This window comes from Arachis hypogaea, chromosome 13 (assembly GCF_003086295.3).
Source record: "Arachis hypogaea cultivar Tifrunner chromosome 13, arahy.Tifrunner.gnm2.J5K5, whole genome shotgun sequence".
NCBI lineage: Eukaryota > Viridiplantae > Streptophyta > Magnoliopsida > Fabales > Fabaceae > Arachis > Arachis hypogaea.
The window spans coordinates 115,207,538-115,231,962 of record NC_092048.1 but is presented as its reverse complement, the minus strand read 5'-3'; the positions used below and the strand labels follow the sequence as shown (position 1 = coordinate 115,231,962).

Below are 24,425 nucleotides of genomic sequence, written 5' to 3'. Positions count from 1 at the left end.
GGTGCTTACAACTATGGTCAGTGTATTTATAATATAATAGATAATCGAGTAACTCCACCTTTTATAGTAGATGACCGTTCCCTTTTTTTAAGGAAGTTGTTGAAATCTCCTTTGTAAATGAGTGAAAGATATCTTAAAAGTCGGTTACTTACTTAGATAAGTGGAGCCGAACTCTTGTTGCCGATCTCTATGAAGTCGAATAAGTGTAGATTAGGTTATTGAATCTCTTAATTGGAACTATTCATTTTAGGTCTAACTATGTTTCTAAGACAGGATATGAAAAGATATTATTATTGAAATATCCACCAACTATTCTCCATGTGACTTGTTAGAAAATATGACTTGTTAAAAAATGTGACTTGTAAATGATAGTGAGAATATATATACAACCGAAAAGAATACATATATAAATCAATTAATATTATATAATTTTTCTCATTTAAAATTTTTACTTTTTAGAAGATTTAAAATAAAAAATTATTTAAAAATTAATTAATATTGATAAAAAAATTTGACTCCTTAGTTAAAATCTCCAAAACATCAGAAAGGAGTTGTCCCTCTTCAAAACAACACGACCAATGGGTTAAGGACTTCCATATTAACCACCAAGGCACCAAGTAAGAAGATTGGAGTTGCCAAGTTGGAACCTTGAATTTTTTTTTTTTATATATAGTATATTTAACAAAATTTTAATAGTAAAAATAAAATTACTAAATAAATTTTTTTTTAAAAAAACTATAATTTACATTTTTTTAAAGATATTTTTTACTTAAAAAAGATATTTTTAACAATATAAATAAAGAAAAAAATATTTTTATATTATTATATCCAAATATTATTAAATTAAAAAATATTTTTATATAAAATATCTAAACATAAAATTACTTTTATTTTTTTAAAAGATTTTTTAAAAAAAATCACTTAAACAAAGATATTTTATAAAAGCTCATCCAAACAAACCCACTAAGTATATGTAATGATTAATAGTGTTACATTTTGCACTCTAATTTTGAATTTTCTATGCACATCAAATAAAAGAAAAAGAGAAAAAGATAATTCAATTCCTAACTTTTTGGTCTTCAGACATTTAAATCTCTAAAGATTTAAAAATACATTTAATTCAGTGACCTCTTCAAAATTTAGACATATCAATCCCTTACTCTAATTTGTTCAATTTTAAAAACTCTCTCACGTGCGCATCCATATCAACCAGGTCAGTACAACGAGAGTCACGTTTGATTTTTCCGTTGAGTCTGACAGACCCAAGTGAACATAAGGGATCAATATATCTAGGTTTTGAAAAGGTCAGGGATTTAAATATATTTTCAAATCTTCAAGAATTTAAATGTCTGCGGATTAAAAGGTCAATGAGCTATTTGTCCTTTTCTCAAAGAATAATATTGGAGATATCAACAACATAATATGATAATATTCAAGTCTTTAAGCTTTAGAATGGCCCCTGGCAGCATTTCGTCTTGCACAGCATCCCACAAAGTATACAATACACTGCCATTTCAACAAAACCATGTCATGAAAGATTAATTATTATTGAAGGGTTCGTTGATTTTCGTCAGCAATGTCTTACCAACACAACAAATAGCACAACATTGAATATTGCTACAACTCTCCACTCAATTTTCATGTATTGTGCCACTCCAGCCCTGCAAAATTACGCAATCATGACAGTGTGACCATCGACATGCAGAGAACAAGAACATGAATCATGGGCTACCTGGACATGCTTACTTGCAAGAATCACAGTCATAACATTTGATAGCTCCGGAATTTTTGTATCGCTTGCAATCTTTGTTAGCACTAGCCGGATGAAATGTCAAGTCATAGTAGGAGGAATTTACAGCGGGAAACCCACATCTAAGGACATAACATGAACATAACTATTGAAATGTACTTTGGCGACTGCTATAAACAACGGAAATGCATTCTGAACTGAAGAACACAACTTACTGGGAAGGTGGTCGGCAGCAACCAGCCTCGACAGGGCTCAACTTAGCTAGTTTATATTCTTTGAGAGTCTGTAGCATGAAATTGGAAATGGGATAAATCAGAATTCTTTGGGTAGAGGATAGAACAACTAGCATATAACTAATTTCAGTGAAATACTGCAGCGCCCAGACCTTATATTTTTTGGATAGTTTATTGCAGTCATCAGATTTAACAAGACAAACCCTAAGTCGCTCCCAGTTGTGAGAATTGTTCAACTGAAATAAAAAGAACATATCAAGAAAGTTCCTCTTGAAATGTTATTGTGCATTATCAATTCTCTATGTTGATAATAACCTTACCTCTTTGAGAAACCAAGAGCTATAATCTTGAAGTTGATACTCCTTGTACCTAACCAGACAAGAAGGATGTCATTCATGGTTTGCTATCATGAAGGAGTATAATTATGTCAACATAGAAGGATATTGCTCGAGTCCCTACCTCAATCCAGTCACACTATGACCTGATCCATCATTAGTCACAATGAACCTGACACAATGGTAGAAGATTATATAAGATCTGAGCAAGAGTAGTATAATTCATTCAGCTTGATTAGCTGATTGATAAGAGATCCAGAATACGTAACACACATCTGTTTACACCACATTAAAATTAAAATATATAAGCAATTTTTTGAGCTTCACATGTTTCCACTTTTTGCTAGTTTTTGATATGTAATAAATTCTAAAACATTAACTACCTGCTCCTGAGAATTTACAAACAGAGCAGTCATGTACCCTCCTAAATTGGATTAAATGATGAACATACCAACATAGCTCAGCAATGTGAATACAATTATGTTAAGAGATGTTAATAACTTTGTCAATGAATTTGCATACTTACACCAATACAGTGAACACCAAGATTCCCACCAAGACAAAGAACAGCAAGATCAGATACTGCAGGTGCAATGTTAAGGAGGCTAACTGAATATTTCTAGGTTTTGGATTAGAATAGAAAAACGAAAGAAGGCATTATGCACTTATACGAGCATCCTAAGAATGCATGATAAGGATACAATCCACAACAGTATGGAGTTATTTTTCAGGGCGCCCAAAAAACCGACTATGGATCTGTACAACATAAAAAACGTGATACAAGGATTACAAACTAGCAGAAAAATATTGCAAGATAAAAAAAAAAATAAAGCACCAAAATCATGAGGAATGCTAGAAAGCTGACATTAAGAAAATAACTGCTCCAAGGGCTAACACAGGTAAAGTGAGAGACTTTCTGCACCCATCATGATGCATGCTCATCCACGCCCCAAATACTATGACAACGATGGCTAAAACCTGCAAAAGGAGTCCATCAGAAGTGAAGTTAGCTGCTAAAAACCGTAGCCTGGGGTATGCAAGAGTAAACAGCAGAAAGCACATTAAGTGAAAAATGCAGCAAACCCAAAAGATTTAATCTTTATATTTGAATTTTGAAATTATGAGAGGAAATGTAGGAAATGGGTATTCAAAGATGGTGAAGAAGTTACCATGGTGAGGAAGTTGATCCATCTGGTAACGAAGGTGCTAGTTCCGACACCCATTGTTTGTTGTGAAAGGAAGGAGAAGTGAGGAAGTGAGTCTTGAAATTTGATGGGTCGATGAATATGCGCCGCACGCTGCACGCCACGAAATGGAACACGCTACGGTACGACACGACACTCCATGAACGAAACACAAACCTTTTAGCTTTTACACAGTAATCTACCTATGTCTTTATTCTCAGAGATATTCAAACTTCAGTCAAACTCTGGTCAATTACAACGTTAACCCCATCCTATGCTTCGGCACAATATATTTCCTTTTCTCTGTTTCTTTTTTTCCGAAAATTTAAATTTTTTATATTTTAAATGTACTAAAAATAATTTAAAAATTTTTCTAACGAATGATAGGCACTTGTTAAAATACTAATTGGAAAAAAAAAAATTAAGTTTTTAATTTATTATTAAAAAATACTTTTTTTTTACTAATGATAATCTTAAATGAATGGCTTAAAATTTAATGGCTTAATTATTTTCAAAGCAATATTTAATCTTGTGTCTTATGCAAACTCATGCTACTATATTCCAATTTTTTGTATGAGACAAACTCTATAATTCAATTAATCTTTTACCAAATTTAAACATATCTTGTGGACATCTATATTGTCATAATTGTTTTCCAACTTTCAGATTTTAATGCAAATTTTAAAAACATGTATTTACTAGGAATTATATACATTAAGACGCAAATCAAACCATTTCAAGATTCCTCTACAATCTACATGTTTCCTTTCTTTCACTACAATGAAGGCCACCCAATCCCACCCCTCAAAAAAGGACAAAACTTTATAATGAAATTGTACAACTATGCTCTTGCCCAAGTGGGTGTTAATCAACTTCGGTTGGAGGTTTGCAGCCTGCACTCAGCAAAAGAATATGCAGTTTTTGCACTTTGCAGCCACTATTCCACTCTATTGGTACATGTCATTATCACCGACTTCATCCTTTCTTTATCTATACACGTTTCAACTATCACCTGCCCAACATGATTCATATGCAGATTAGAGGGGTTAACATCAATCATCCTTTCAACTATCACCTGCATATAAACAAAGTAGACCACCAAAAAGCATTACCTCTTGTATTTTGTTTCCAAATCGAGCCAGCAACTTGTACTGATTGTCGAAGATCGATGCCATGTAAACCTGCAAGCAAATAAACCAAGAAACAATCACATTTTTCACCAGCAACATTATTTTTCAACTACAAAATTACAAGACAATAACTCCTCCACATGAGAGTTGATCAATCTTCCTCAACCATGTGCAGAACCCAAATTGCATGATGCATAATGCTAACTTGATGGCAAGTTCTGGCGGATTAAAAGCAAACAATTAAATGCATATCCACATGCAGAGGTTCAAATGTGTTTTATACCTGGAAAGTTGGTGCCAAACCAGGGCTTCTGAAGAACCGGCCTTTTGAAACAGACTCGATCCCCTCAATCTTTTGTAATTCTTTGATGAGAGATTCAACTTCAGGCCACTGTCAAAAACAAGCATGATATTATAATTAGCCATGTCATACCATAAAACCAACCAGAAAATAAAGAGAAGTGTAGTTGATTACACTACTTTTCAAAGTATTTAAAGTAACTTCTATATTCCCAGATAAAGATTGAAGGTCATTACCTCCTCATCTGTTTGAGCTTCTTCCAGTCTCCCATCTAAGTGTCCATGCTCCCCAACTACAGACTCCAAGGAATCCATTAATGGATCGGGCTGCCAAAGGAAGGTGTGCTTTGTAAAATCTCCAAGTTTTAAAATAAAGAAAATGTTCAAAGATTAAATATTCATGTAGATATATTACCGTGACTCCCTTTAACGATAAAGATATGCGCCCAAGAGCAAAGTCTAATTGCAGAACTTTTGCCTCTATAACCTGGAGCAAGAAGTAGGACTCAAAGTAAAACACAAAGTAGCGTAGAAAGACTATGCACATCTGGGCTACGCAATTAATGCCTCCTATACTTAGAATGGAAAATATTTGGCTAATTCCATAGAAATAGATCATTTATAGCTTGCATCCAAAAATAATTCTCCACTTTCCTAATTGTCACACTGTCATGGAGGAAAATACCTGACCAATCTTGAAGTATGATGCTGGGTTCAAGGTGGCATCCCATGATAATTCTGATTGATGAATTAGTGCAGACTCCCCTTCAAGCTACACGCATGCACACACACCAAAAAAGAAAAGGTTAAACAAGGTACTTCCACTTCTCGTTGCTTTAATAAGACAACGAAATAAGATTGTCAAAATGAACGACCCATATATTAAATATAAAATGCCTTACATACCTCTACAAAAATCCCAAAGTAAGTTATCTTCTGGATGCAACATTTTACTATATCCCCAACCTGAAGTCTAGCCTGCCATAAGAAAGGAGATATCGAAAGATCACTTGATGTTGCATCCACTCAACAACACATGCCTCATGCTAATTCAAGAGCAGTTATCATAACTTAAGTAGTTACCATGAGATTTCTCTTCTTCTCAAGTAGGTCTTCCTTCTCTTTTGGTTTTAATGAAAATATGAGCTTTCTAGATTTTCTTTCTACGGATAATAGATTTGCTCTAACTTTCTGCATATAATTGAGTATTATTAAAAAGAATGATGATATTCAAACCTCACATTTGAAAATAAATTTTGGGAAAATATCTGTAAAGAGTTCTTGTATTTTAAGCACCAAACCTGCCCAATAAAAGAGGACAAAAACTCAATTTTCTCTTGGTCATAAATCCTTAACAGATCTTCCATTTTGATATCTGGAGAAAATTTCTCTTCAACATTAGTATCATTCTCCTGATATAGGGGAGAATTGGGAGAAATTTTATTTTTTTCAGCATCATAGCTTGTAATAGTGTCTAAACTCTGCTTGTACATGGATGGATCCAATCCCTTCTTTCTTAACCATGACTCAAAAGCTAAGAACTTCCACTTGGAAACAAGGTTACGGTACGGCAGGAATCCTACCAAAGAACCAAATGATACCTGTAAAATCGTGTAATCAAGTTCAGAGACTATATACAAAGAGAAATGCATCCAATACTAAGAAATATTAGAAATGAAGATATTAAGTACTTACAATGAAGCCTTTGCTACTACAACTTAATATTTCCACATCTGCCCTATCTCCATTCCTAATCAAATCTTCCGCCCTGGTCCAATCAGCATCTTCACCCTCCTACATTAACAAATAGCATAAAGGTTCTATTCAAAAGCATCAGCATCTGATAAATAACTTATATACTCCATATAATCTGACCTGAAAATCTGAAACATCGACAAGATTCCCTAGTTCATCATTGTTTTTGTAACCTCCGGTATTCATAAAAGCATTCTCTTCAACAACATCTGAGGTTTGCTTCACATGTTGGTCTAATCTATATTGAAAATGCCTTAAAGTTATTGCAATCATAAACTGAAATATACAATTATAATGGTAATTTCACATACCTTTGCGGCTTTCCCTGTAGCGGAACTTGCACAGACAAGTCCACTTTATCAACTGAATTTAAATTTGACAGTTGACTTGAATCAGACAGCTCCTGTTGGAACTCATAATGCTGCTCCAATTCCTAATCAATCAAGCATGAAATTAATAAAGGACAAGTCGCATACATGATTCTATATTCCAATGAATATTAGCACCTACATCATTTTTAAGCATAACATTTGAATCAGCAGACTGTTCATCATTGTTGCTCTCCGGTCTATGAGGCTGTTCTAATAATGTCCAGTTACCAGCTTTACCTCTTGAATCTTCTACACTGATCTTCAAATCATTTTCATTGTCCGCACGAGTAGAAGACTCTTGGTTTGTATCTTCATCCTTGGCAATTGGTGGTTCAGGCTTCCTCAAAAGCGACATATCACTAAACTTCTCCTTCACTTGTCCATCCCGCATGTGCTGATACAAATTTGGTCTTACTCTCAACCTCGACAACACGTCTTCGTCATCCTCTTTATACACGGTTGGCTTTCTCAGAATAACATTAGGAGCACTACTTATATTAAGACTCCCTGCATTACTCTGCAGTGGCTTTTTCAGAATACTTTTATTGACATTCCCTGCATTACTCTGCTGTTGGCTCGGTTTCTTAATCTCCAATGGAACTTTGTTATCACTGGATTGGAAGCTTGCCCCTTTAGCCGGAACAGGCCGCACCAAACCCAAACCATCCAATTTACTCGATGACTTCCTTTCCTTAGAACCTTCAAATGGAACTTCCTCCACCTCAACGTGTTTCCCCTTCTTATAATACGATTTCTCAATATCAAGAAAAGTAGCATCAGGGTTAGCTTTTCTTCCCATTATCTGAAACAACAAGTACCACAATGAATATAATCAACAGGCATATACACACAGCAAAATTCAAGTTATTCCTTTAAGGACCCTAACAAACAAATAGAAATAAATAGGCAAAAGGGTGAATGAATAAGGAAAATTGAGAAGAAAAAGAAAGGAACCTTGGCGAGAGTAAGCTTAGGGTCCTCTCCAAGTAAGCGTCCAAACTTGAGTTCCATCAAGTCCTGGCTATTGAGCTTCGGGGGCTCTTCCTGCGAGGCAAAGACCCTTAGTGAATTGGGTCTTTGATTCAAATGAAGTGTTCTTGTCAGTGGTGTTGGTGTTGGTCTTCTTCTATCAGATGAAAATGAAGGAAGGTAAGGAAGGTGGGTTTCGCTGGTGAAGAAGGATTTGCTATTGGCAAGAGCATGGAAACCCATTTTCCTCAAAGTTTGAATTTGCAAGTTCTGAATGTTATGATTATTCTTCTTATTGAAGGGTTTTAGCGTTACATACTTTGCGAATTTGAGAATCCGAGAATTTGGCTTTGGATAAAACAGCTATCGAGCAGAGAGAACAGGAGAACAAAGTGTTATCCTAAGCATTGTGGCGTGGCTTTAGAACTTATTTTTTTTTCCATTTACTACTAATATTAGAAATTTTCAAATCCAAATATATCTAAATTAAAAAAATCATCAAATTCAATTCAAATTAAAAACAAATTAAAATTGTACTAATTTAGATTTGATTGGATTCTAATTATGACAAATCACATGGATTAGATCAAATTTTAAATTTACTTCTCAAAATTGATCCAATTTAATCTAAATCGCACAATGTGATATAATATTATTGTTTTATTATTAGGAATAATCTCAGCATACAAGTGATTAACACTTACAAGTGTTACAAGTCCTTTACCCTCAAACGCGCCTTTTGTGGCATGTGTGTTTCACGCGCCTCCTTAACAGACTTTTAAATCAATTACCGCGCGAATATATAACTTCCTTTTTTCAAAGGATTTCGTTTCCTTTTTCGAATTTCTTGCCTTCTTTGTTCGATCTCGTTCGTGCGTTTCTCTTTGCATTTTCATTCGTTTACGTGCGTTTCTCACTGGTTTCTCCTTCGTCATTTACGTTCGTTTCTCTCTCTGTTTTCTTGCTTCATTTTTCTCGATTTTCATGGTTTCTGAAATCAAGTTTTGAAATCTTTTTGAAGATAATGGATGATTCAACTTTAGATTGTCAGCTGAATCAGGGCGAAGTGGATTTTGAATTTGAATCGAATGAAGTTCCTGAGTTGTGATTTAGTTTCAGTTAATTATTAAATCTGAATTTGATGCAGTTAGTCGTTTATGATTGTCTAGCTGAATAATGCGTGAACATTGACTGTGAAATTAATGCGTGAACATTGATTGTGAATTGAATCTAATGTACAAGTTTTGATTAATTTTGTGTATTTTATACTAGACGTTCGGGTGTAGATCAGAACTATTTGGGTGTATTTTAGTTGCATTGTTATTTTTTTATGACGTGCAAAAACTCTATAGTATATCCTTGTTTTTAACATGGTGCATTTTGCAGCCCCTCTGTGTTGTTGATGACCAGTTTGTTTCCAAGGTTGGAATGACTATTAACACCCTTGAAGATGCTGCAAAATTTTACAAGGGCTATGCAAAGGCCACAGATTTTTCTACAAGAGTTCGGAGCACAAAGAAGAAGAAAAATGAAATTAAGAATCAATTGATTACATATAGCAGAGAGGAAAAATGGAAATCTAAAATATCTCCGACCGAGAAGACAAATCCCACAGCTAGTTTAAATTGTCCTGCAAGAATTTATATACACACATTGAAGGATGTTGGTGCTTGGATCATTTCGAAAGTCGTGTTGCATCATTCACATCATTGCTGTCCAACTCAAGTAGAGATGCTCAAATAGCACAGGGAACTAAGCATGTCCATTCGTCGTACAATAGAGAATGACGAGGAAGCCGGTATTAGACCAAGCAAAACTTACTAATCATTCGTTGCGGCAGCCAGGGGCCACCTCGAGTTAAATTTTATCGAAAAAGACGTGAGGAATTACATCACGAGAGAAGTGCGGAATGTTTCGGAAAAAGAAGATGCAAAAGAATTCGGAAAATACTTATTAAGAATGAAAGAGAAGAATCAGAATTTCTTTTTTGAGTTCGAACTCGAGGACGATCAGTCGATTAAACTGGCTTTTTGGGCCGATGCAAGGAGCAGAGCTGCCTTTGAGTATTTCGGAGATGTTATTTCATTCGACACCACCTACAATACAAACAGGTAATATGCTGTTCTTGTTTGTGATGCTAAATTAATGTTGTTTTATGAATCTGTTGCAGAGGTGTATATTGGATGTTTTTGGGTGTATACAATCATTATTTGGGTGTATGTAATGATTTTAATTCTGTTTTGTGTGTTGTTTCATGAATCTACTGCAGAGGTGTATATTTGATATTTTTGGGTGTATAAAATCATTATTTGGGTGTATGTAATGATTTTAATTCTGTTTTCTCGTAATTTGTTTCAGGTATATTTTGGTTTGTGGTTCTTTTGTCGGGGTGAATCACCACGGTCAGTCAACACTTCTTGGATGCGCTTTGATAAAAAACAAAGATATTGAATCATTCAAATGGTTATTTCAATGTTGGCTTCGTTGCATGGGAGGAAATGCTCCGAAAGGGATTCTCACCAATCAATGCGCGTCAATGAAAAGGGCTATATAGGCTTGTATGCCTACAACACACATCACGAAGAAGATTCCAAGCAAATTAAACGGCTACAAGGGACACACAGAAATTGAATAAGAAATGAGCCAAGTTGTTTGTAACTCTCATACCAAAGACTCATTTAATAGGAATTGGAATGATTTTTTGCTGAAGTATGGTCTTGTAGACAACAAGTGGCTTTCAGATAATGATATTTAAATTCTGCAACAGAGGTGTAAATTGCATGTTTTTGGGTGTAATATAGTCTGATTTGGGTGTATTATACAGATCTTTATGAAGACCGTCATATATGGGTTCCAATTTATCTGGATCACCACTTATGGGCCGAAATGAGAAGCACAAAAAGGAGCGAGAGCATGCATTCATTTTTTAACAAGTTCATTACTCGGAACAGCTCACTTATCCAATTTGTCAAACAATACGATAATTGCCTCGGAAGTAGGGAGCAAAAAGAGAGAGAATCCGATGCTGCAGATTTTCACACCGTCATACCGTGTGCAACAAAATCCTCCATAGAAGCTCAGTTTCAACATGTGTACACTCACCAAAAGTTTAGGAAAGTCCAAGCACAATTCAGAGGGAAGGTGAATTGCATCACAAGATTAACGAACTCCGCTCTAGGCTATTCAGTATACAAAGTTGGAGAACAAGTTTCCAGCTCAATATTCAACAAGTTTGTGGTTACTTACGACTCAGTAGCAGCCCAAGTGAAATGTCAGTGCTTATTATTCGAGTCAAGAGGGATATTGTGCCGTCACGCCCTAAGCGTGTTAAGCTTTGAACGAGTAACCCAAGTGTCACCGAGATATATATTGGAATGATGGAGCAAGAAGGTAAAGAGGTGACACATACACATCAAGAGCAGCCACGACGAGCCACTGTTGGAGCCAAGAAGCAAGAGGTTTGACGAATTGGTGTTTCATTCGCAAAATATTTGCGAATTTGCATTAGAATCCGAGGAGCTAATTGCCATTCTGCACCGTGCCTACGATAATGTCATGGTTGAGATGGAAGAACTGAAAGCCAAAAAGAAGGGAACATGTTCATTATGTCACGAAGATGCCAACTTGGAATTCGTTAACGAGCTTCAAAGCCCTCCAAGGGTTTGAACAAGAGGACCTCCAAAAAATAGGCTAGGTTCAAAGTTGGACAAACAGATTGTAAATGCCTCAAAAAAGAAGAAAACGAAAGATCTAAACGAGGTAAAAGTGATGTTCTTCAAATAGGTGGTGATTGAGTTTAATTTTCTTGTTAATAGTTTTACTAATATGTGAGTTTATTATTTCTAGTTAAACCTTTTTTATGCTACATCAGTGGTGCAACCAAATTCCAACCAATATCATGAACATGTTATGAATTATCAGTTTAGGGAACCAGCAGCAGAAGATAGTTTTTTGGGTGTATAGTTACAGGATATTGGTGTAACGCTCAGTTTTTTGGGTGTATTTTTGAATTTTCTTGTGTTTGACATTTTACATTTATATTTTTCAGATGTTGCTGTTTATGTTAGAAATTATTGTTTTGTTTAGTTTTTATGGTTTAAGGTTTAGGGTTTTAGGGTTTAGGGTTTAGGATTTAGGGTTTATGGTATAGGGGTTTAGGATTTAGGTTTTTAGGGTTTAGGGTTTTAGGGTTTAGGGTTTAAGATTTAAGTTTTTAGGGTTTAAGGTTTTAGGGTTTAGGGTTTTAGGGTTTTAGGGGTTTAGGATTTTAGAGTTTTAGGGTTTAGGGTTTAGAGTCTAGGGTTTTAGTGTTTAGGGGTTTAGGGGTTTAGGGTTTTAGGGATCCAGCATCAGGGGATAGAATTTTGGGTGTATATTGAAATTATTTGAGTGTAAAATTCAATTTTTTTGGTGTAAAATTCAACTTTTTTATATTTTTAAGATGCTGCTGTTTATGTTAGAAATTATTGTTTTGTTTAGTTTTTATGGTTTAAGATTTAGGGTTTTAGGGTTTAGGGTTTAAGGTTTAAGGGTTTAGGTTTTAGGTTTTTAGGGCTTATGTTTTTAGGGTTTAGGGTTTTAGAGTTTAAGGTTTTAGGGTTTAGGGGTTTAGGATTTTAGGGTTTAGGGTTTAAGGTTTTAGGGTTTTAGGGTTTAGGGTTTTAGTGTTTAGGGGTTTAGGGTTTTAGGGATCCAGCATCAAGGGATAGAATTTTGGGTGTATATTAAAATTATTTGGATGTAAAATTCAATTTTTTGGATGTATAGTAGGTTTGGTGTTGTTTTCCTTCATTTTTTTAGAACCTGTAATTTAGAGCTTTTGAATACAGAAGAGACAGTTTAATTATGGAAAAAAATTTATAATAAAATTGGATTATATTCGCAAAATTTTACAACAAGTGTTTAAACTATTCCAAAAATACACAACACTTAGATTAATCACTGTCAATATCATATGAATCTATCTGACAATATGGACTCAACAACAGTGACGATAGCTTGGACAATCTTACTGCTTCACTTCCCCTAATGGCTTCAGCTCTGTCTTGATTCATTTTATGAAATAGAATCCGGGAAGCAAATTCTACTCTAAAGTGGTCCACCTCCTCCTACAGTTTAAAAGAATATTCTTTTTAATCAACTATGTTAATTTAGTAAAGTAATAGAGAGTTATATAGTTTTAAACATAATTACCTGAGTCCAATTGACCCACTCATACTTCCCTCTTTTAATGTTTTCAAGTTGAATTATTTCAAGCCATTTCATTACATAAATAGCACAATCATAACTGAAAAACAAAAAATAAATTAGCAAATTAATATAGGAAAGATTAATTTTCAGAGTAAAAGATTTATACCTTATTTTTTGGCCAGAGATGTTAATGTATGGTGGTTCAATTTCATGATCCTTTTTCCTGAGAGGTTCCCCCAGCATATACCCTCATTCTCGAAATTACATATCCCTAAAAACAAAAAACAAAGCAAAATATAAGAATAAATTTAATAAAGGAATACACCCAAAGGATCACAAACTACACCTTATTTTGAACAGAAATATACCCAAATATTAAAACACAAAACACAAAAATAACTTACAACAAATGTATTTAGCTTCATTCTGGCTTTGGAGGGACACTCCTTATGATACGGGTCAAGTATATAAAATTTTTTCTTTCTTACGTCAGCCACCCATATTCACCAATGCTCTGAATAGCAAACAGGTGCAAAAATTTAAAGCATGTCCACATTGAACAGTATTTTAGTTTAATTGGCACATAACCAAAGAATTGTGATAAGTTTTAGAAACGAAAACTTACATATCGATGTGATGCTAATTTTTTGAGGTCCAAAAAGGGTATAAACATTGGGTAGTCTTCGACCTTAAATGGCTTTTTGGTTTTAGGCTGTAAGAATTCTCCATCTGGATGATTTCCAATGGCCATGTTCTGCAACATTTGTGAAACACCAAATGAAATATATAATACACCCAAAAGATTACAAAAATATACCTAAATTTCATTGAAGTACACCTTACCACAATATCAGGGGGGAGACAGTATATTTCTTCTTGAAATCTTTTAATGTTTTGTTGGTTCAGGATTAGGCACATGGCAGTGACAATCTAGAAAAAAAAAACCCAAATCAATTTACATCAATCAACATAGCAGTTACATTTCATGACAAAATCATTAATGTTATTCTAATATTACCTCAGCTTCTTTATGTGTAGCAGCTTTCAGAGATGCAAAGTGGACTTTTGACAAAATGAATCGATCTTGGGCTTTGAGGGTGCACACCGGGTCATCTCATTAGTGCTTCCATCTCTATATGTCTTCACACGTGTGGCCCAAACGTAGCATTTCTCTTTCATTTAAGCCGATATCTCCTTGCTCTTCACAGGAGTTTCAAACTTTTCAAAAATTTCTTCGGCACACTGCTTTTCAATCGATGGACTTTTACCCTCTGCATAATCCAATGCTATCTTCACCCCACTATTTGCAATTTTTTCCACCAGTTCTTCTAATTGTTCGATTAGTTTTGGTATTTCAGGACTTTTTGCCTTCTACCCCTCTTGCGTCAGTGCTTCTTCTTGAGTTGAATCAGTCAAGCCAAGGCTGAATGATGGCATCGGACCTTCTTTAGGTATGTAGGATGTTGTCCGGACCATTATTATCAGTGCAGCAGCGTCTTCTGGGGCTGGATTACTGCATGTTGACATATAACGTACTATAAGAATAAGAATAGACAAATGGTATTGAAAACCAAATTTTATTGTGCTGAACTTATATTTTAGATGGAGCTGGTGGAACCGTGGGTGTGCTTTCATCAGGTTTCGGGGGTTGTGGAGTGCTGCAGGGTTAGATAAAACGAATCATATTATAAAAATATCAGTTACAGATCAATTGTGAAGATATACACCCAAATAATAATCAAATACACCCAAACACGAAATAAGAAAAATATACACAAATAAGGACAATATACACCCAAATAATAACCAAATACACCCGAATATTATTCCTTACCTTTTTGTTCTTTCTTCACTAATTTTCTCTCTCGGAGACTTTGCAGGGGATGGTTCAATTGCTGGCATAGGGGTTGTCTGGGACAGAGGGACATAAACTTGAATCGGAAGTCTAAACAAGACAAAAATAAAAAATTAAGAAAGCTCGTTAAAATTCATGATTATAAGGTTGAAATTTAGTTGTAAAACTTACATTGAAAGCGCTTCAAGTTGTGAATGTGTCTCCATCCGCACAACCATCATGTTCTGTTGAGCTGGGTCATTGGCTGATTCTTCTACCAGACTCAACTTGAAATACACCCAAATAAATTCAAAATACACCTGAAGCATTGAAAAGAAACACATACTTTATTTTTTGAGAACTTACGTAGTTGCAGTTTTTGCTTTTTTTTCTATCTTTTTTTCTTGAATAAAATATTAAAGAATTTTTTTTTCAAAAAAAATATATACAGAATTAGAAGTAGAAGGTAAAAAAAGATAAAAGCAACCGGTATTAGAAACAAAAATTACATGCTATCCGCTGGTTTGTTTATGCTACTTTGATCCGTTTGTCCTTGAGACAAAGGATCATTCTCACTTCCTAAGTTCACCTCCAGCATTCTAAGCATAGAATAAACATCATTCAGTAAAAATACCATACAGTTAAATCAGGATAACAAGATTTTATCAAATAAAGGTTCTTACATTTCGAATGAGTCATAGTGACCTTTTGTCGATCGCAGCGGAGCTCCCTTCTTCCTGGAAAACCAAAAACAATTATCAGCAACTAAAACACCTTAAAATCGGTAATATACACCAAAATATAACAAACTCCTGTGCAGCAGTTTTTCATTGGTTTTCTTCTTTTTTGATTCCCTTAAGAATTCTTGTAATACTTCAGTTCCAAGTTCAGATCTGACAGTACATGCATAAAAGAACATGTTAACAAATATAATTTTGATGATAAACTGTAATATAGCTTTACAAAGTATCTTACCCATCATAGGATTGAGTTTGTTCAGGAGACGAATCCTTAACAATGTGCTTTCTCTTTTTGGATTGTGACCTGGAAAAAAAAGTATGAATTAGAAAAACAAAATAAAATTGATGATAAAATACTATCCAAAGCAGTGCTTACTTTTTGGGTGAAGTCTGAATTTTTTTCTTTGTTTTTTGTTTTTTTATTGGTGATGATTCTTCACTTCTGAAAGTTAATGAGAAACACTCTGTTAATATATCAAATTTTGAAAATAAACAGAAAAGAAAGCGACGATAATTTCAGAATCTTACTCATCATTCAATTCATTTTATGAATTGGAATCCTCCAGAATCTGCTTCCTTTTTTTGGATTTCATTCTGGAAGGCAAACAATCATTAGTAAAAAATACCCTAAAAGTGACAAAATACACCAAAAATATTACTTACTTTTTGGCCGTTCTGGTGGGTTGTTTCCTTTTTGATTCCTCTGAGTCTTCTTCAGACTCAGACTCCGAGGAAGAATCAACTTCAGTTTCAGATGTATCACTCTCAGATGATGATGAACTTGCCTTGTTTTTTTTTTTGTTTTTTTGTTTTTTACTTTCTTTTCTTTTTCTTCATTTGTTTCAATTTCTTTTTTGTTTATGCCTTCTTTACGATGTCCTGAAATAGTAGAAATGTTAGTTTACAACATCTACATAAATAAAATATACCCAAATTAGAGAAGGTATTCTGTTCACTTACCATATGTCCATCTATTTCTGCTCTCATTCTTACAACCAACTGCTCTCTATTCTAGTTGCTAACCCAGGGCAGTCCAGGATTTTCTTCTCCTTTCTTGTCTTTGTTTTTTGTCAGATGGAAATAGATTATCATCAAGGCAAAGAGGCAGTCGTCGATTGATTTTTTCTTTTTCAGACGGTAATTAGTTATGCCTTTGATGATGAAATTCAGCACATGGGCTCCCCAGTTGTCCTCCGTTATTTTGTCCATCTTAAAAATTGGAGCTAGGTGCACATGAGAGATTTTGTTTATTGTTGTTGGCAACAAGAACGCCATCTGAATATAAAGGATGAAAATCCTCTTGAACATCAGGCGATCTTGTTCGTTTTCAACACCAATACTCATCATCTCATCGGTCAGATTCTTTAGAGTCTTCCCCTGGAACCTTCTAAAAATTAGTTTGTTCTCCTCAGAAAGTTTCTTATAACTCACTTTATCAGGAAATAGATCTCCTACAAAAAAGAAAATAATTTACACTCCAAATCACTTGAAATACATCCAAATATCACTCATATACACCCAAATATCACTCATATACACCTATATTATTTCTTGATTACATGATATCAGAATAAGATATTACGAAGAATGGAAGTATAGAGGTTTTCTGTAATCAGTTACCTGATGCATTGAGGCCAAGGGCAGCCCCTATTGTGCTGGGTTTAACTTTAAAGGAACCATAGCTTATTTTGAGTGTGTTTTTGCCCAATTTAAAGGAGTTAGCCAACTCCTTTAATAGTTTGTGATGCACCCTCATTGGCGGGATGTATACGAGTCTACCAAAACCTAATTCCCGAACAATTGCTTTCTTTGCCTTGCTCATATTTTCAAATTCTTCACTCAATAATCTGGTGGCACACTTCAAGTCTTTGGTTTAAAAAAAAAAGTAAAATTAGAGTTCTTTAAATAACATATATTTGTATTAGGAAAAATTGACTTGTTTTAAGACATATTTGTGCTTACATTGTATTTTTTTTCCACCTTGGTTCTTGGTTGCCATTTTTACTGCAATGAAAAAGAGATACTGTCAATAGATAAAAAATACACCCAAATATCAGAGATATACACCCAAATATCAGTCAGATACACCCAAATATCAGTCATATATACCCAAATCTAGTCCTATAAACATTTTGTTTTTTCAATTAAATGAAATTAAATGAGTTCAAAATCATATTCAACTCAAACAAACATGTATAAAATGACACTACAAGGTCAAGCACAATTAGAACAGTACCAGTTAGACTTCAATAATCCTATATATATATATATATATATATATATATATATATATATATATATATATATATATCAGTCCCATACACCTCTACATTTTTTTGGATTACATGACATTATATGAGTTCAGAAAGATATTTAAGTTCAAAATGCCACTAGAAGCAACAGTCGCATTCCAAGTTCGACATATACACCCAAAAATCATTTAGAAGAGGAAGAGTCTTTCATGTAAACATGCACAATACAGAGTATACAAACCTACTTAAAAAAATGTAAACATGCACAAAACATGTACCAAAACAGATCAAAACACACGTTAAAGCATTCACTAGAAGTACGTAAAATAGCGTAAACGAAGAATAGTTTCATCTGAAGAGTAATATGAGATCTAAACCAAGAACAGTGAAACATAGAGAGAAATACGGACGATATAGTGCTTCGATTTCGAAATTAGAAACAGAAATGTGAAAAACCTAGAAGAACAGTAAAAGAGTACCTTGAATAATGTTTGTTTGTTCTTTTTGGTGTTTTTCGATGGAGCTTTGTATGTTTTCTTCTTGATTTCTTCTACTTTTCGCAAGGAGTTGGAAGGTTTCTTCAAAATTGCAATTGGTTTCGAATGTGGCTTAAATCTCGACGGTTTGGGTATTGATTGAGGAAGAAGAGGAAGAGTCTTTCATAATGAGCGCGCTTTGGAAAAACGAAACGGTTGAGTAAGGCGCGTGTGTTTACGCTCAATTGTAGAAGACTGTAGTGCGCGTGCTTTTTGTTGGGTTTGGGCCAACTTGTATAACTTGTAGGCCAAAAAGGCTTGTATGTGTAGCAGGCCTATTATTATTATATTTAAAATTTTACTTGCAATATGTTCAATTTATTATACATTTTTATCTTATTTATGTATTATTTATTTAGTGAATATTTTAAAAATTTAAATTGAGATTTATTTATTTATTTATTTTAACTCATCTATAATTTATTTTCTATTATTATGTTATTTCCCCACATCTCCACAACAGATTGCTTATTTACCTCAACTAGTGGAACAAGGCTTTATTGTTGTTGTTGTTATATTATGTTATTAGTTTTTCAAGATACGTATAGATTTGTTTATGTCATTGTTGGTTATTTAAGAGTTGATATTAAGATTTGTTATGTATATTTAATTTTTTTCATTTACAAAATCGTAAATTCAATTCAATCCAGATTGCTTGAAATTGGATCAAATTAGATTGGATTGTCTAAAAAAACATTATCCAACCAAAATCGGACCGCAAGTAAAATTAATATTCAAATCAGATAAATTTTTTTCTTCAAACTGATCCAAACCGCATTGCAAACATTCTTAAATAATATTAAGACAACATTAGTTTAATTCTATCATGAAACCAAAACAATTCGTAGATAAAAAAAAAATTAAAGGATAAACTTTTAGTTATATCTTTTATAAAAATCTTATTGACATTTTTAATGTATTAAGAATTTAATTTTTTATTAATAATCAATTTTAACATTATTTTTTTAAAATTAATACACATACTTTTATATTTAATTAAATTTTAGATCTATTTTACAAATAAAAATAATTAATTGTTATACTTATTATCTAAAAGTTTTGTTTTTCCTTATATAAAATTATAATTGAATATTGGTATAAAAAAAATACATTGATGGTTTTTGAACGAATTATTTTAAGGTGTTTATTATGATGCCTACATATAATTATTTAATTTATTAAAAAAATAAAAATTAATATTTAATTTAAAAATATAAAAATAAATAATTTTTAAATATTAAAAACTTACCATAAAAGATAAATTCCGCAAATTCGGTACTAAATTTATAGGCACCAAAGAGTTTGCCTTTCTCTAGATGGAAGAACACAACCTACTCGGAAGGTGGTCGGCAGCATTATCCTGAAACAAACAAATTTTAATGGCCTCCTAATATATCTCTTAAATAGCATTACCCTGCAACAACTATATCTCCTCTTCTTTTTTTTCCCTTGGTCTCACACAACTCACACACTCATAAACACTAGAAAGAATTCTATATATTACACTCATGGAATTTGAACTCTGATGCAGCTTAATGAGAAGTGTACAAATCCTCCATTTGTGCCAAAACCTCAGCAGCAATATCTCTTTCTATTATTGTAGACTTGCAATATATCTCTTTCTATTATTGTAGACTTTGGGTTTAGATTTCTTTTTTTCACCGTGTAGTAGAAATTAGATTTCTCTTTCTATTATTTTAGATTTGCTTCGAAACATTGGAATGCAGAATCAATAGGTTAGGATACTTCTCCAGCTTTCATGATCGGGATTCAGCACACCTTAGCATTTGTAATAGTATAAATTCGCAGTTATAATTTGTTAGAATTATTTAAAAAAATAAATTCCAACAACAACAAAATTTGTATGAAACTGGACGCAAAACAACCCTAAATCATCACCTGATTTCCAAATATTCTAGGCAGGGTCTCTCCAAAATGGCAGAAACAATAATGAAACGAGATAACTTTAACTATCTAAAAAATAATGTTATAGGAGGGGAATATATGACAGCACACAATCCTCTGTTCACTCGTACAAGTCAAAAGGCTTAGGCTACATGGTGGAACAGAAATTTTCAGGGCTAAAGGAAAGAACTAAAGAAGTAACTGGGAAGAAAAATTGTAATAGATTCACACAAATACATCCATAATCAGAGGTAAGGCCTAAGACGAAGAATACTTATTCGTCAAGCCTCGAGTTACTAACATTCTAAATGTGAGATAAATAAGTTAAAGTATATACCATCTCAAAAAAAAGAAAAATGCAATCCACGAAAGTGATGCATAGAAAAAACCATCTAAATCAGAATCTAATTCATCTAGTACATAATCCTTAGAAATTATATAAACTATAACTCGTGCAAAATTTTGAACTAGAAAGATCTTTACAGAATGATGTATCAGCACTTACACTAGTGATATAGAAGTACAATTCCTGTGAAAATTAAATTATTTCTTTCTACAAGCAAAAACGCTAACTATTAGGGCATGCTCTGTTCTAATTACAAAAGTGTAGCCTTATTTTCCACCTATTTCTTGCTTTTAGGATTTTGTGAAGAAAACAATGAAAATAAGTAATCAGTTTCTTATTTTTCTCTTTTCTCTTTGTTCATAACATATAACAAGAAATGAAAACACTAACTAGAGGAGAGCCTTAGCTGGTAAAGTAATAGTACTTGAATAAGACTGGCATCTTGGGGAAAAAATGAGAAATTGTAAAATCAAAAGACAATAATTATAGCACTGATTGTTTGTCTGCTTAATATTGTACAATGTTAATACTTAGTTGCTAATAAGAACATAGATTGAATCCAATACAAAGTACCTAATTGAGAAAACATTCTTTGTGCACTAAATGTTATTATCAAATTCGTCAACAGTACATTATCTACCTTAGATTTTCAACTATGTCTTAATTAACTTTGCTGCCCTTGAATGGTAAGTAATATGAATCAACAATACCCACAAAACATATAGCAGCATAAAAGTTAGGCAGCTTATCAGAAACTGTACAAGTAGAAGGAATAACCTTTGGTTGTAAGGTTGCAAGAATTTCACTAAAGGGAAGGTACATGAAATAGCAAATATAAAATGCAATTATATGAATGAACCCAAAATCTCTTCTACCATGATAATAAGAAAAATGTGTCACTTCTATAAGAGGTAATAAGCTGCAAGCTTATTAGCATCAAAATTACAATATTCCTAAGTAGCTTTTCTGGGTTCTTATGGATTGTCTGCCTATGATGATATCCCATAAAACAATTTTATAAGAAAGCAGTGGCATAATATCAGATCAATGGTTCATGTTCACCTACAAACCTCAAGAAATGTCATCTTACATATAGAGAGACTACAATAATAAGCAACAACTAAATCATACAATTGACCTGCAAAGAAATCATCATAGGACTAGTTTGAATTGGCTTTTGAAAAAAAGTATTTATTCTTTTATCTTTTTTAAGAAAATCATTTTTTATAGATAAAAGTTATTTTACATTTGGATAGACTTTTTAAAAAGAGTTTTCAAATATTAAAAACGTCTTTTCCTTCTGTTTTTTTTTTTAAAGCAAGGTATTACTGGCTTTTAGAAAAAAGCAAATAATTTGCTTTTTTAATAAATATACTTTTCTTAAAAGATGTATCAAAATGTGTTTAAAACTTAAAGTACTTTATTTTTTTATAAAAAAGTACTTTTTTAACTCAAATAAGCTAATTCAAACCAACACATAATCAGGAAATTCTTACTCCTAAGTACGTCCAGATAATTATGGTCAATTGTTCATCTTAAACCAAACAAATCATTGTCTGACATTTATTAAATCCAAAGCACAGGATCATGTTTTAGATCAGATACATACTTAAAAATAAAAAGAATGACAGTGGACTAAGACAGAGCAGAGAGTTTCAACCCTGTGTTTTCTCAAGGAGGCAAATGAACTAAGAATTCATTCATAAAAGTCAGTTTGCACTTGGAAGACTTCAAAATTATGAAACCTAAGAACAGCAGACTATATCTTTTAAAGATATAACCTTTGCATGTAATATACTTTTTCATAATTCATAACCAAATATGGAAGACGTAACTCTGGCATGCAAAATTGAGCTTGGCATCCTGTTTCTGTGTCGAAACCCATTACCAAAGCCACATTGCTAAAAGTTTTAGGATCAATCAAGCATTCCACACAGTTCCAGAATGCAGACATATAAAAAACATAACTCACTATGCCAAATGAGTTATATTTACTGAACAACTATTAAACAAAAATTCTTAGGATGGAAAAAAGAAACGACCATATATACTTCTGCAACACACACAAACACAAGTAACCTAGAGATAACATTTTAAACAAAATCTTTTTCAATATAAGGGCAATAATCTCCACTTTTCTACATCAAATTATGACTATACCATAGCGTGAATATGCAATGCTAACCCCAAAAAAAAGAACCGTTCTCTAAATCTGAAAAACAAGAAAAATCCTCCGCGCCCAAACAAATCCACATCCACCCCTAGAACACAACAAGCAACGAAAACAGAGTGTAGATCAAGAAACACGCATACGCTATCAAGCCACGGTGCTCGTCGCCGCCATCCGCAAGCAAAACGATGAGACCCGTCGAAGCCCTGGTCGCCCACAGCACGAAAACCGAAGCGGCAACAATCGCCACGATCCCTCCCTGAGGCAGGAATAGCGACATGGCCGAGTAGATCACCACCGGCAACATGCAGTAACCAACCACGCTGGTGCACGTGTGAAGGTCCAAGTTACCGGCTCGACCGGCAAGCATGTTAAAAACCACGTACAAGAAGATCGAAGAGACCACGATCCAGCCAAGAATCACGCCGAATTGGATTTTTCCGGCAAGTAACTGGAAGAGGCAAAACGACATGTAGAGAAGGATCGGTCCGGATAGATCGGAATCCTTGTGGATGGTGTGGTTCACGCGGAACGGGTTCAGAACGGATCGGATCTTGCTCCAGATTTGTTCAGGGTGGATCCCGAGCTCCTCGAGGAGTGGTTCCTCGTCGTCGAAGTTGGCGGAGCCGCCCACGGTGCCCGGTCCAGAGTAGATTGGGCCAGATGAGGTGGACGCAGCGGCGGAGCCTATGTCAAAGGACATGAAGGGGATGCCGGAGTTTGGCTGGAAGGGCGGCGCAGCCATGCGTCGCTGCTGGATGTTTGGACCTCCGGCGGTGGGGTTTCCGGCTTGTGGGAAGGCCACCGGCGGAACCTTGAACTCTTTAGCCATTGGATTGGAATTTGGGGGGTGAAATTAGGGTTTTGAGAATTGGATATGCAGTGTTTTTTGGGTTGCTTTGTTTGCTGGCTGAGAGAGGAAACGATGAGAGTGAGCGTCAGAACTCAGTACTATACAGCGTTAATGGGGAGCCTTTGTCGGTTCGGTAACCATTTTCTTTTCTAAAATCTCACCCGTTTTGGTCATAGCCTTGGATGATATTAATTACGGTAGTTTTTTTTTTTTTTTTTAAGAAAAGAACATTTTGATTGTCAAACATTTACATCTTCAACCATTTGAAAATACAATTAACTTTTTGATCTTTTTAAAATCTAGACGCATTGATTTTTTTGTTTAAAATTTAACAAAAAAATTAAACATAACTTTAGTTGTATTAGCCTAGCTGATATATGGATGCACACGTAGAAAATTTTTTAAAATGAAACAAATTAGATTTAAGAATTGATATGTCCAAATTTTAAAAAAGTTAGTGATTTAAACATATTTTTAAATACTCAAAAATATAAATGTCTGCAGACCAAAAAGTCAAAGATCTATTTATCTTTTTTTTTTTTTACTTGAGCAGTGCCAGATAACCCTGACCC

General features: G+C 33.8%; 3 protein-coding genes and 2 long non-coding RNA genes across 6 annotated transcripts; all 5 read right to left on the bottom strand.

The window, feature by feature from the left end:
* Positions 1-921: 921 nt before the first annotated feature.
* LOC112732799 (tetraspanin-10) lies at positions 922-4,081 on the bottom strand. Of its 2 annotated transcripts, none has more exons than XM_025781600.3 (11): positions 3,488-4,081; positions 3,184-3,296; positions 3,020-3,074; positions 2,845-2,900; positions 2,443-2,490; positions 2,304-2,352; positions 2,136-2,219; positions 1,966-2,033; positions 1,747-1,872; positions 1,586-1,661; positions 922-1,506 (listed from the first exon to the last, which is right to left on the bottom strand). In XM_025781600.3, the coding sequence occupies exons 1-11, from the start codon at positions 3,539-3,541 to the stop codon at positions 1,441-1,443; spliced, it is 795 nt and encodes a 264-aa protein (XP_025637385.1). In that variant the 5' UTR covers positions 3,542-4,081; the 3' UTR covers positions 922-1,440. The 2 variants fall into 2 exon arrangements, 1 of the variants encoding a protein (XP_025637385.1); XR_003168123.3 differs by having other exon boundaries at positions 1,438-1,506; positions 1,733-1,872; positions 3,488-3,759.
* A 115-nt stretch (positions 4,082-4,196) lies between these two features.
* LOC112732798 (uncharacterized) lies at positions 4,197-8,478 on the bottom strand. Its single transcript, XM_025781599.2, has 14 exons — positions 8,013-8,478; positions 7,198-7,860; positions 6,999-7,120; positions 6,808-6,925; positions 6,628-6,726; positions 6,234-6,533; positions 6,016-6,123; positions 5,839-5,910; positions 5,618-5,704; positions 5,348-5,419; positions 5,170-5,259; positions 4,916-5,023; positions 4,615-4,683; positions 4,197-4,514 (listed from the first exon to the last, which is right to left on the bottom strand). The coding sequence occupies exons 1-14, from the start codon at positions 8,268-8,270 to the stop codon at positions 4,440-4,442; spliced, it is 2,241 nt and encodes a 746-aa protein (XP_025637384.1). The 5' UTR covers positions 8,271-8,478; the 3' UTR covers positions 4,197-4,439.
* A 4,402-nt stretch (positions 8,479-12,880) lies between these two features.
* Positions 12,881-16,233, bottom strand: LOC112735994 (uncharacterized). Its single transcript, XR_011870431.1, has 14 exons — positions 16,168-16,233; positions 16,027-16,095; positions 15,735-15,944; positions 15,561-15,650; positions 15,244-15,371; positions 15,052-15,162; positions 14,809-14,875; positions 14,236-14,730; positions 14,061-14,147; positions 13,843-13,971; positions 13,622-13,731; positions 13,384-13,488; positions 13,221-13,314; positions 12,881-13,135 (listed from the first exon to the last, which is right to left on the bottom strand). It is a non-coding gene; the product is annotated as an uncharacterized lncRNA (long non-coding RNA).
* A 302-nt stretch (positions 16,234-16,535) lies between these two features.
* Positions 16,536-17,795, bottom strand: LOC114925038 (uncharacterized). The gene is made up of 4 exons (XR_011869875.1): positions 17,754-17,795; positions 17,412-17,657; positions 16,752-17,242; positions 16,536-16,670 (listed from the first exon to the last, which is right to left on the bottom strand). It is a non-coding gene; the product is annotated as an uncharacterized lncRNA (long non-coding RNA).
* A 5,126-nt stretch (positions 17,796-22,921) lies between these two features.
* LOC112732797 (uncharacterized) lies at positions 22,922-24,113 on the bottom strand. Its single transcript, XM_025781598.3, has one exon. It carries the CDS (start codon positions 23,830-23,832, stop codon positions 23,092-23,094), a length of 741 nt encoding a protein of 246 aa, XP_025637383.1. The 5' UTR covers positions 23,833-24,113; the 3' UTR covers positions 22,922-23,091.
* Positions 24,114-24,425: the final 312 nt, after the last annotated feature.

Excerpts from the sequence above, each read along its gene's own strand:
- LOC112732798 (XM_025781599.2), bottom strand. The coding sequence starts at position 8,270 with ATGGGTTTCCATGCTCTTGCCAATAGCAAATCCTTCTTCACCAGCGAA. Across the intron at positions 4,684-4,915 it reads GTTTGGCACCAACTTTCCAG|GTTTACATGGCATCGATCTT; the intron begins GTATAAAACACA and ends ATTTGCTTGCAG. Across the intron at positions 4,515-4,614 it reads TTGGAAACAAAATACAAGAG|GTGATAGTTGAAACGTGTAT; the intron begins GTAATGCTTTTT and ends CATGTTGGGCAG.
- LOC112732797 (XM_025781598.3), bottom strand. The coding sequence starts at position 23,832 with ATGGCTAAAGAGTTCAAGGTTCCGCCGGTGGCCTTCCCACAAGCCGGA.
- LOC112732799 (XM_025781600.3), bottom strand. The coding sequence starts at position 3,541 with ATGGGTGTCGGAACTAGCACCTTCGTTACCAGATGGATCAACTTCCTC. Across the intron at positions 2,220-2,303 it reads GCTCTTGGTTTCTCAAAGAG|TTGAACAATTCTCACAACTG; the intron begins GTAAGGTTATTA and ends TTTTTATTTCAG. Across the intron at positions 1,507-1,585 it reads TTGTGCTATTTGTTGTGTTG|TGTATTGTATACTTTGTGGG; the intron begins GTAAGACATTGC and ends TTGAAATGGCAG.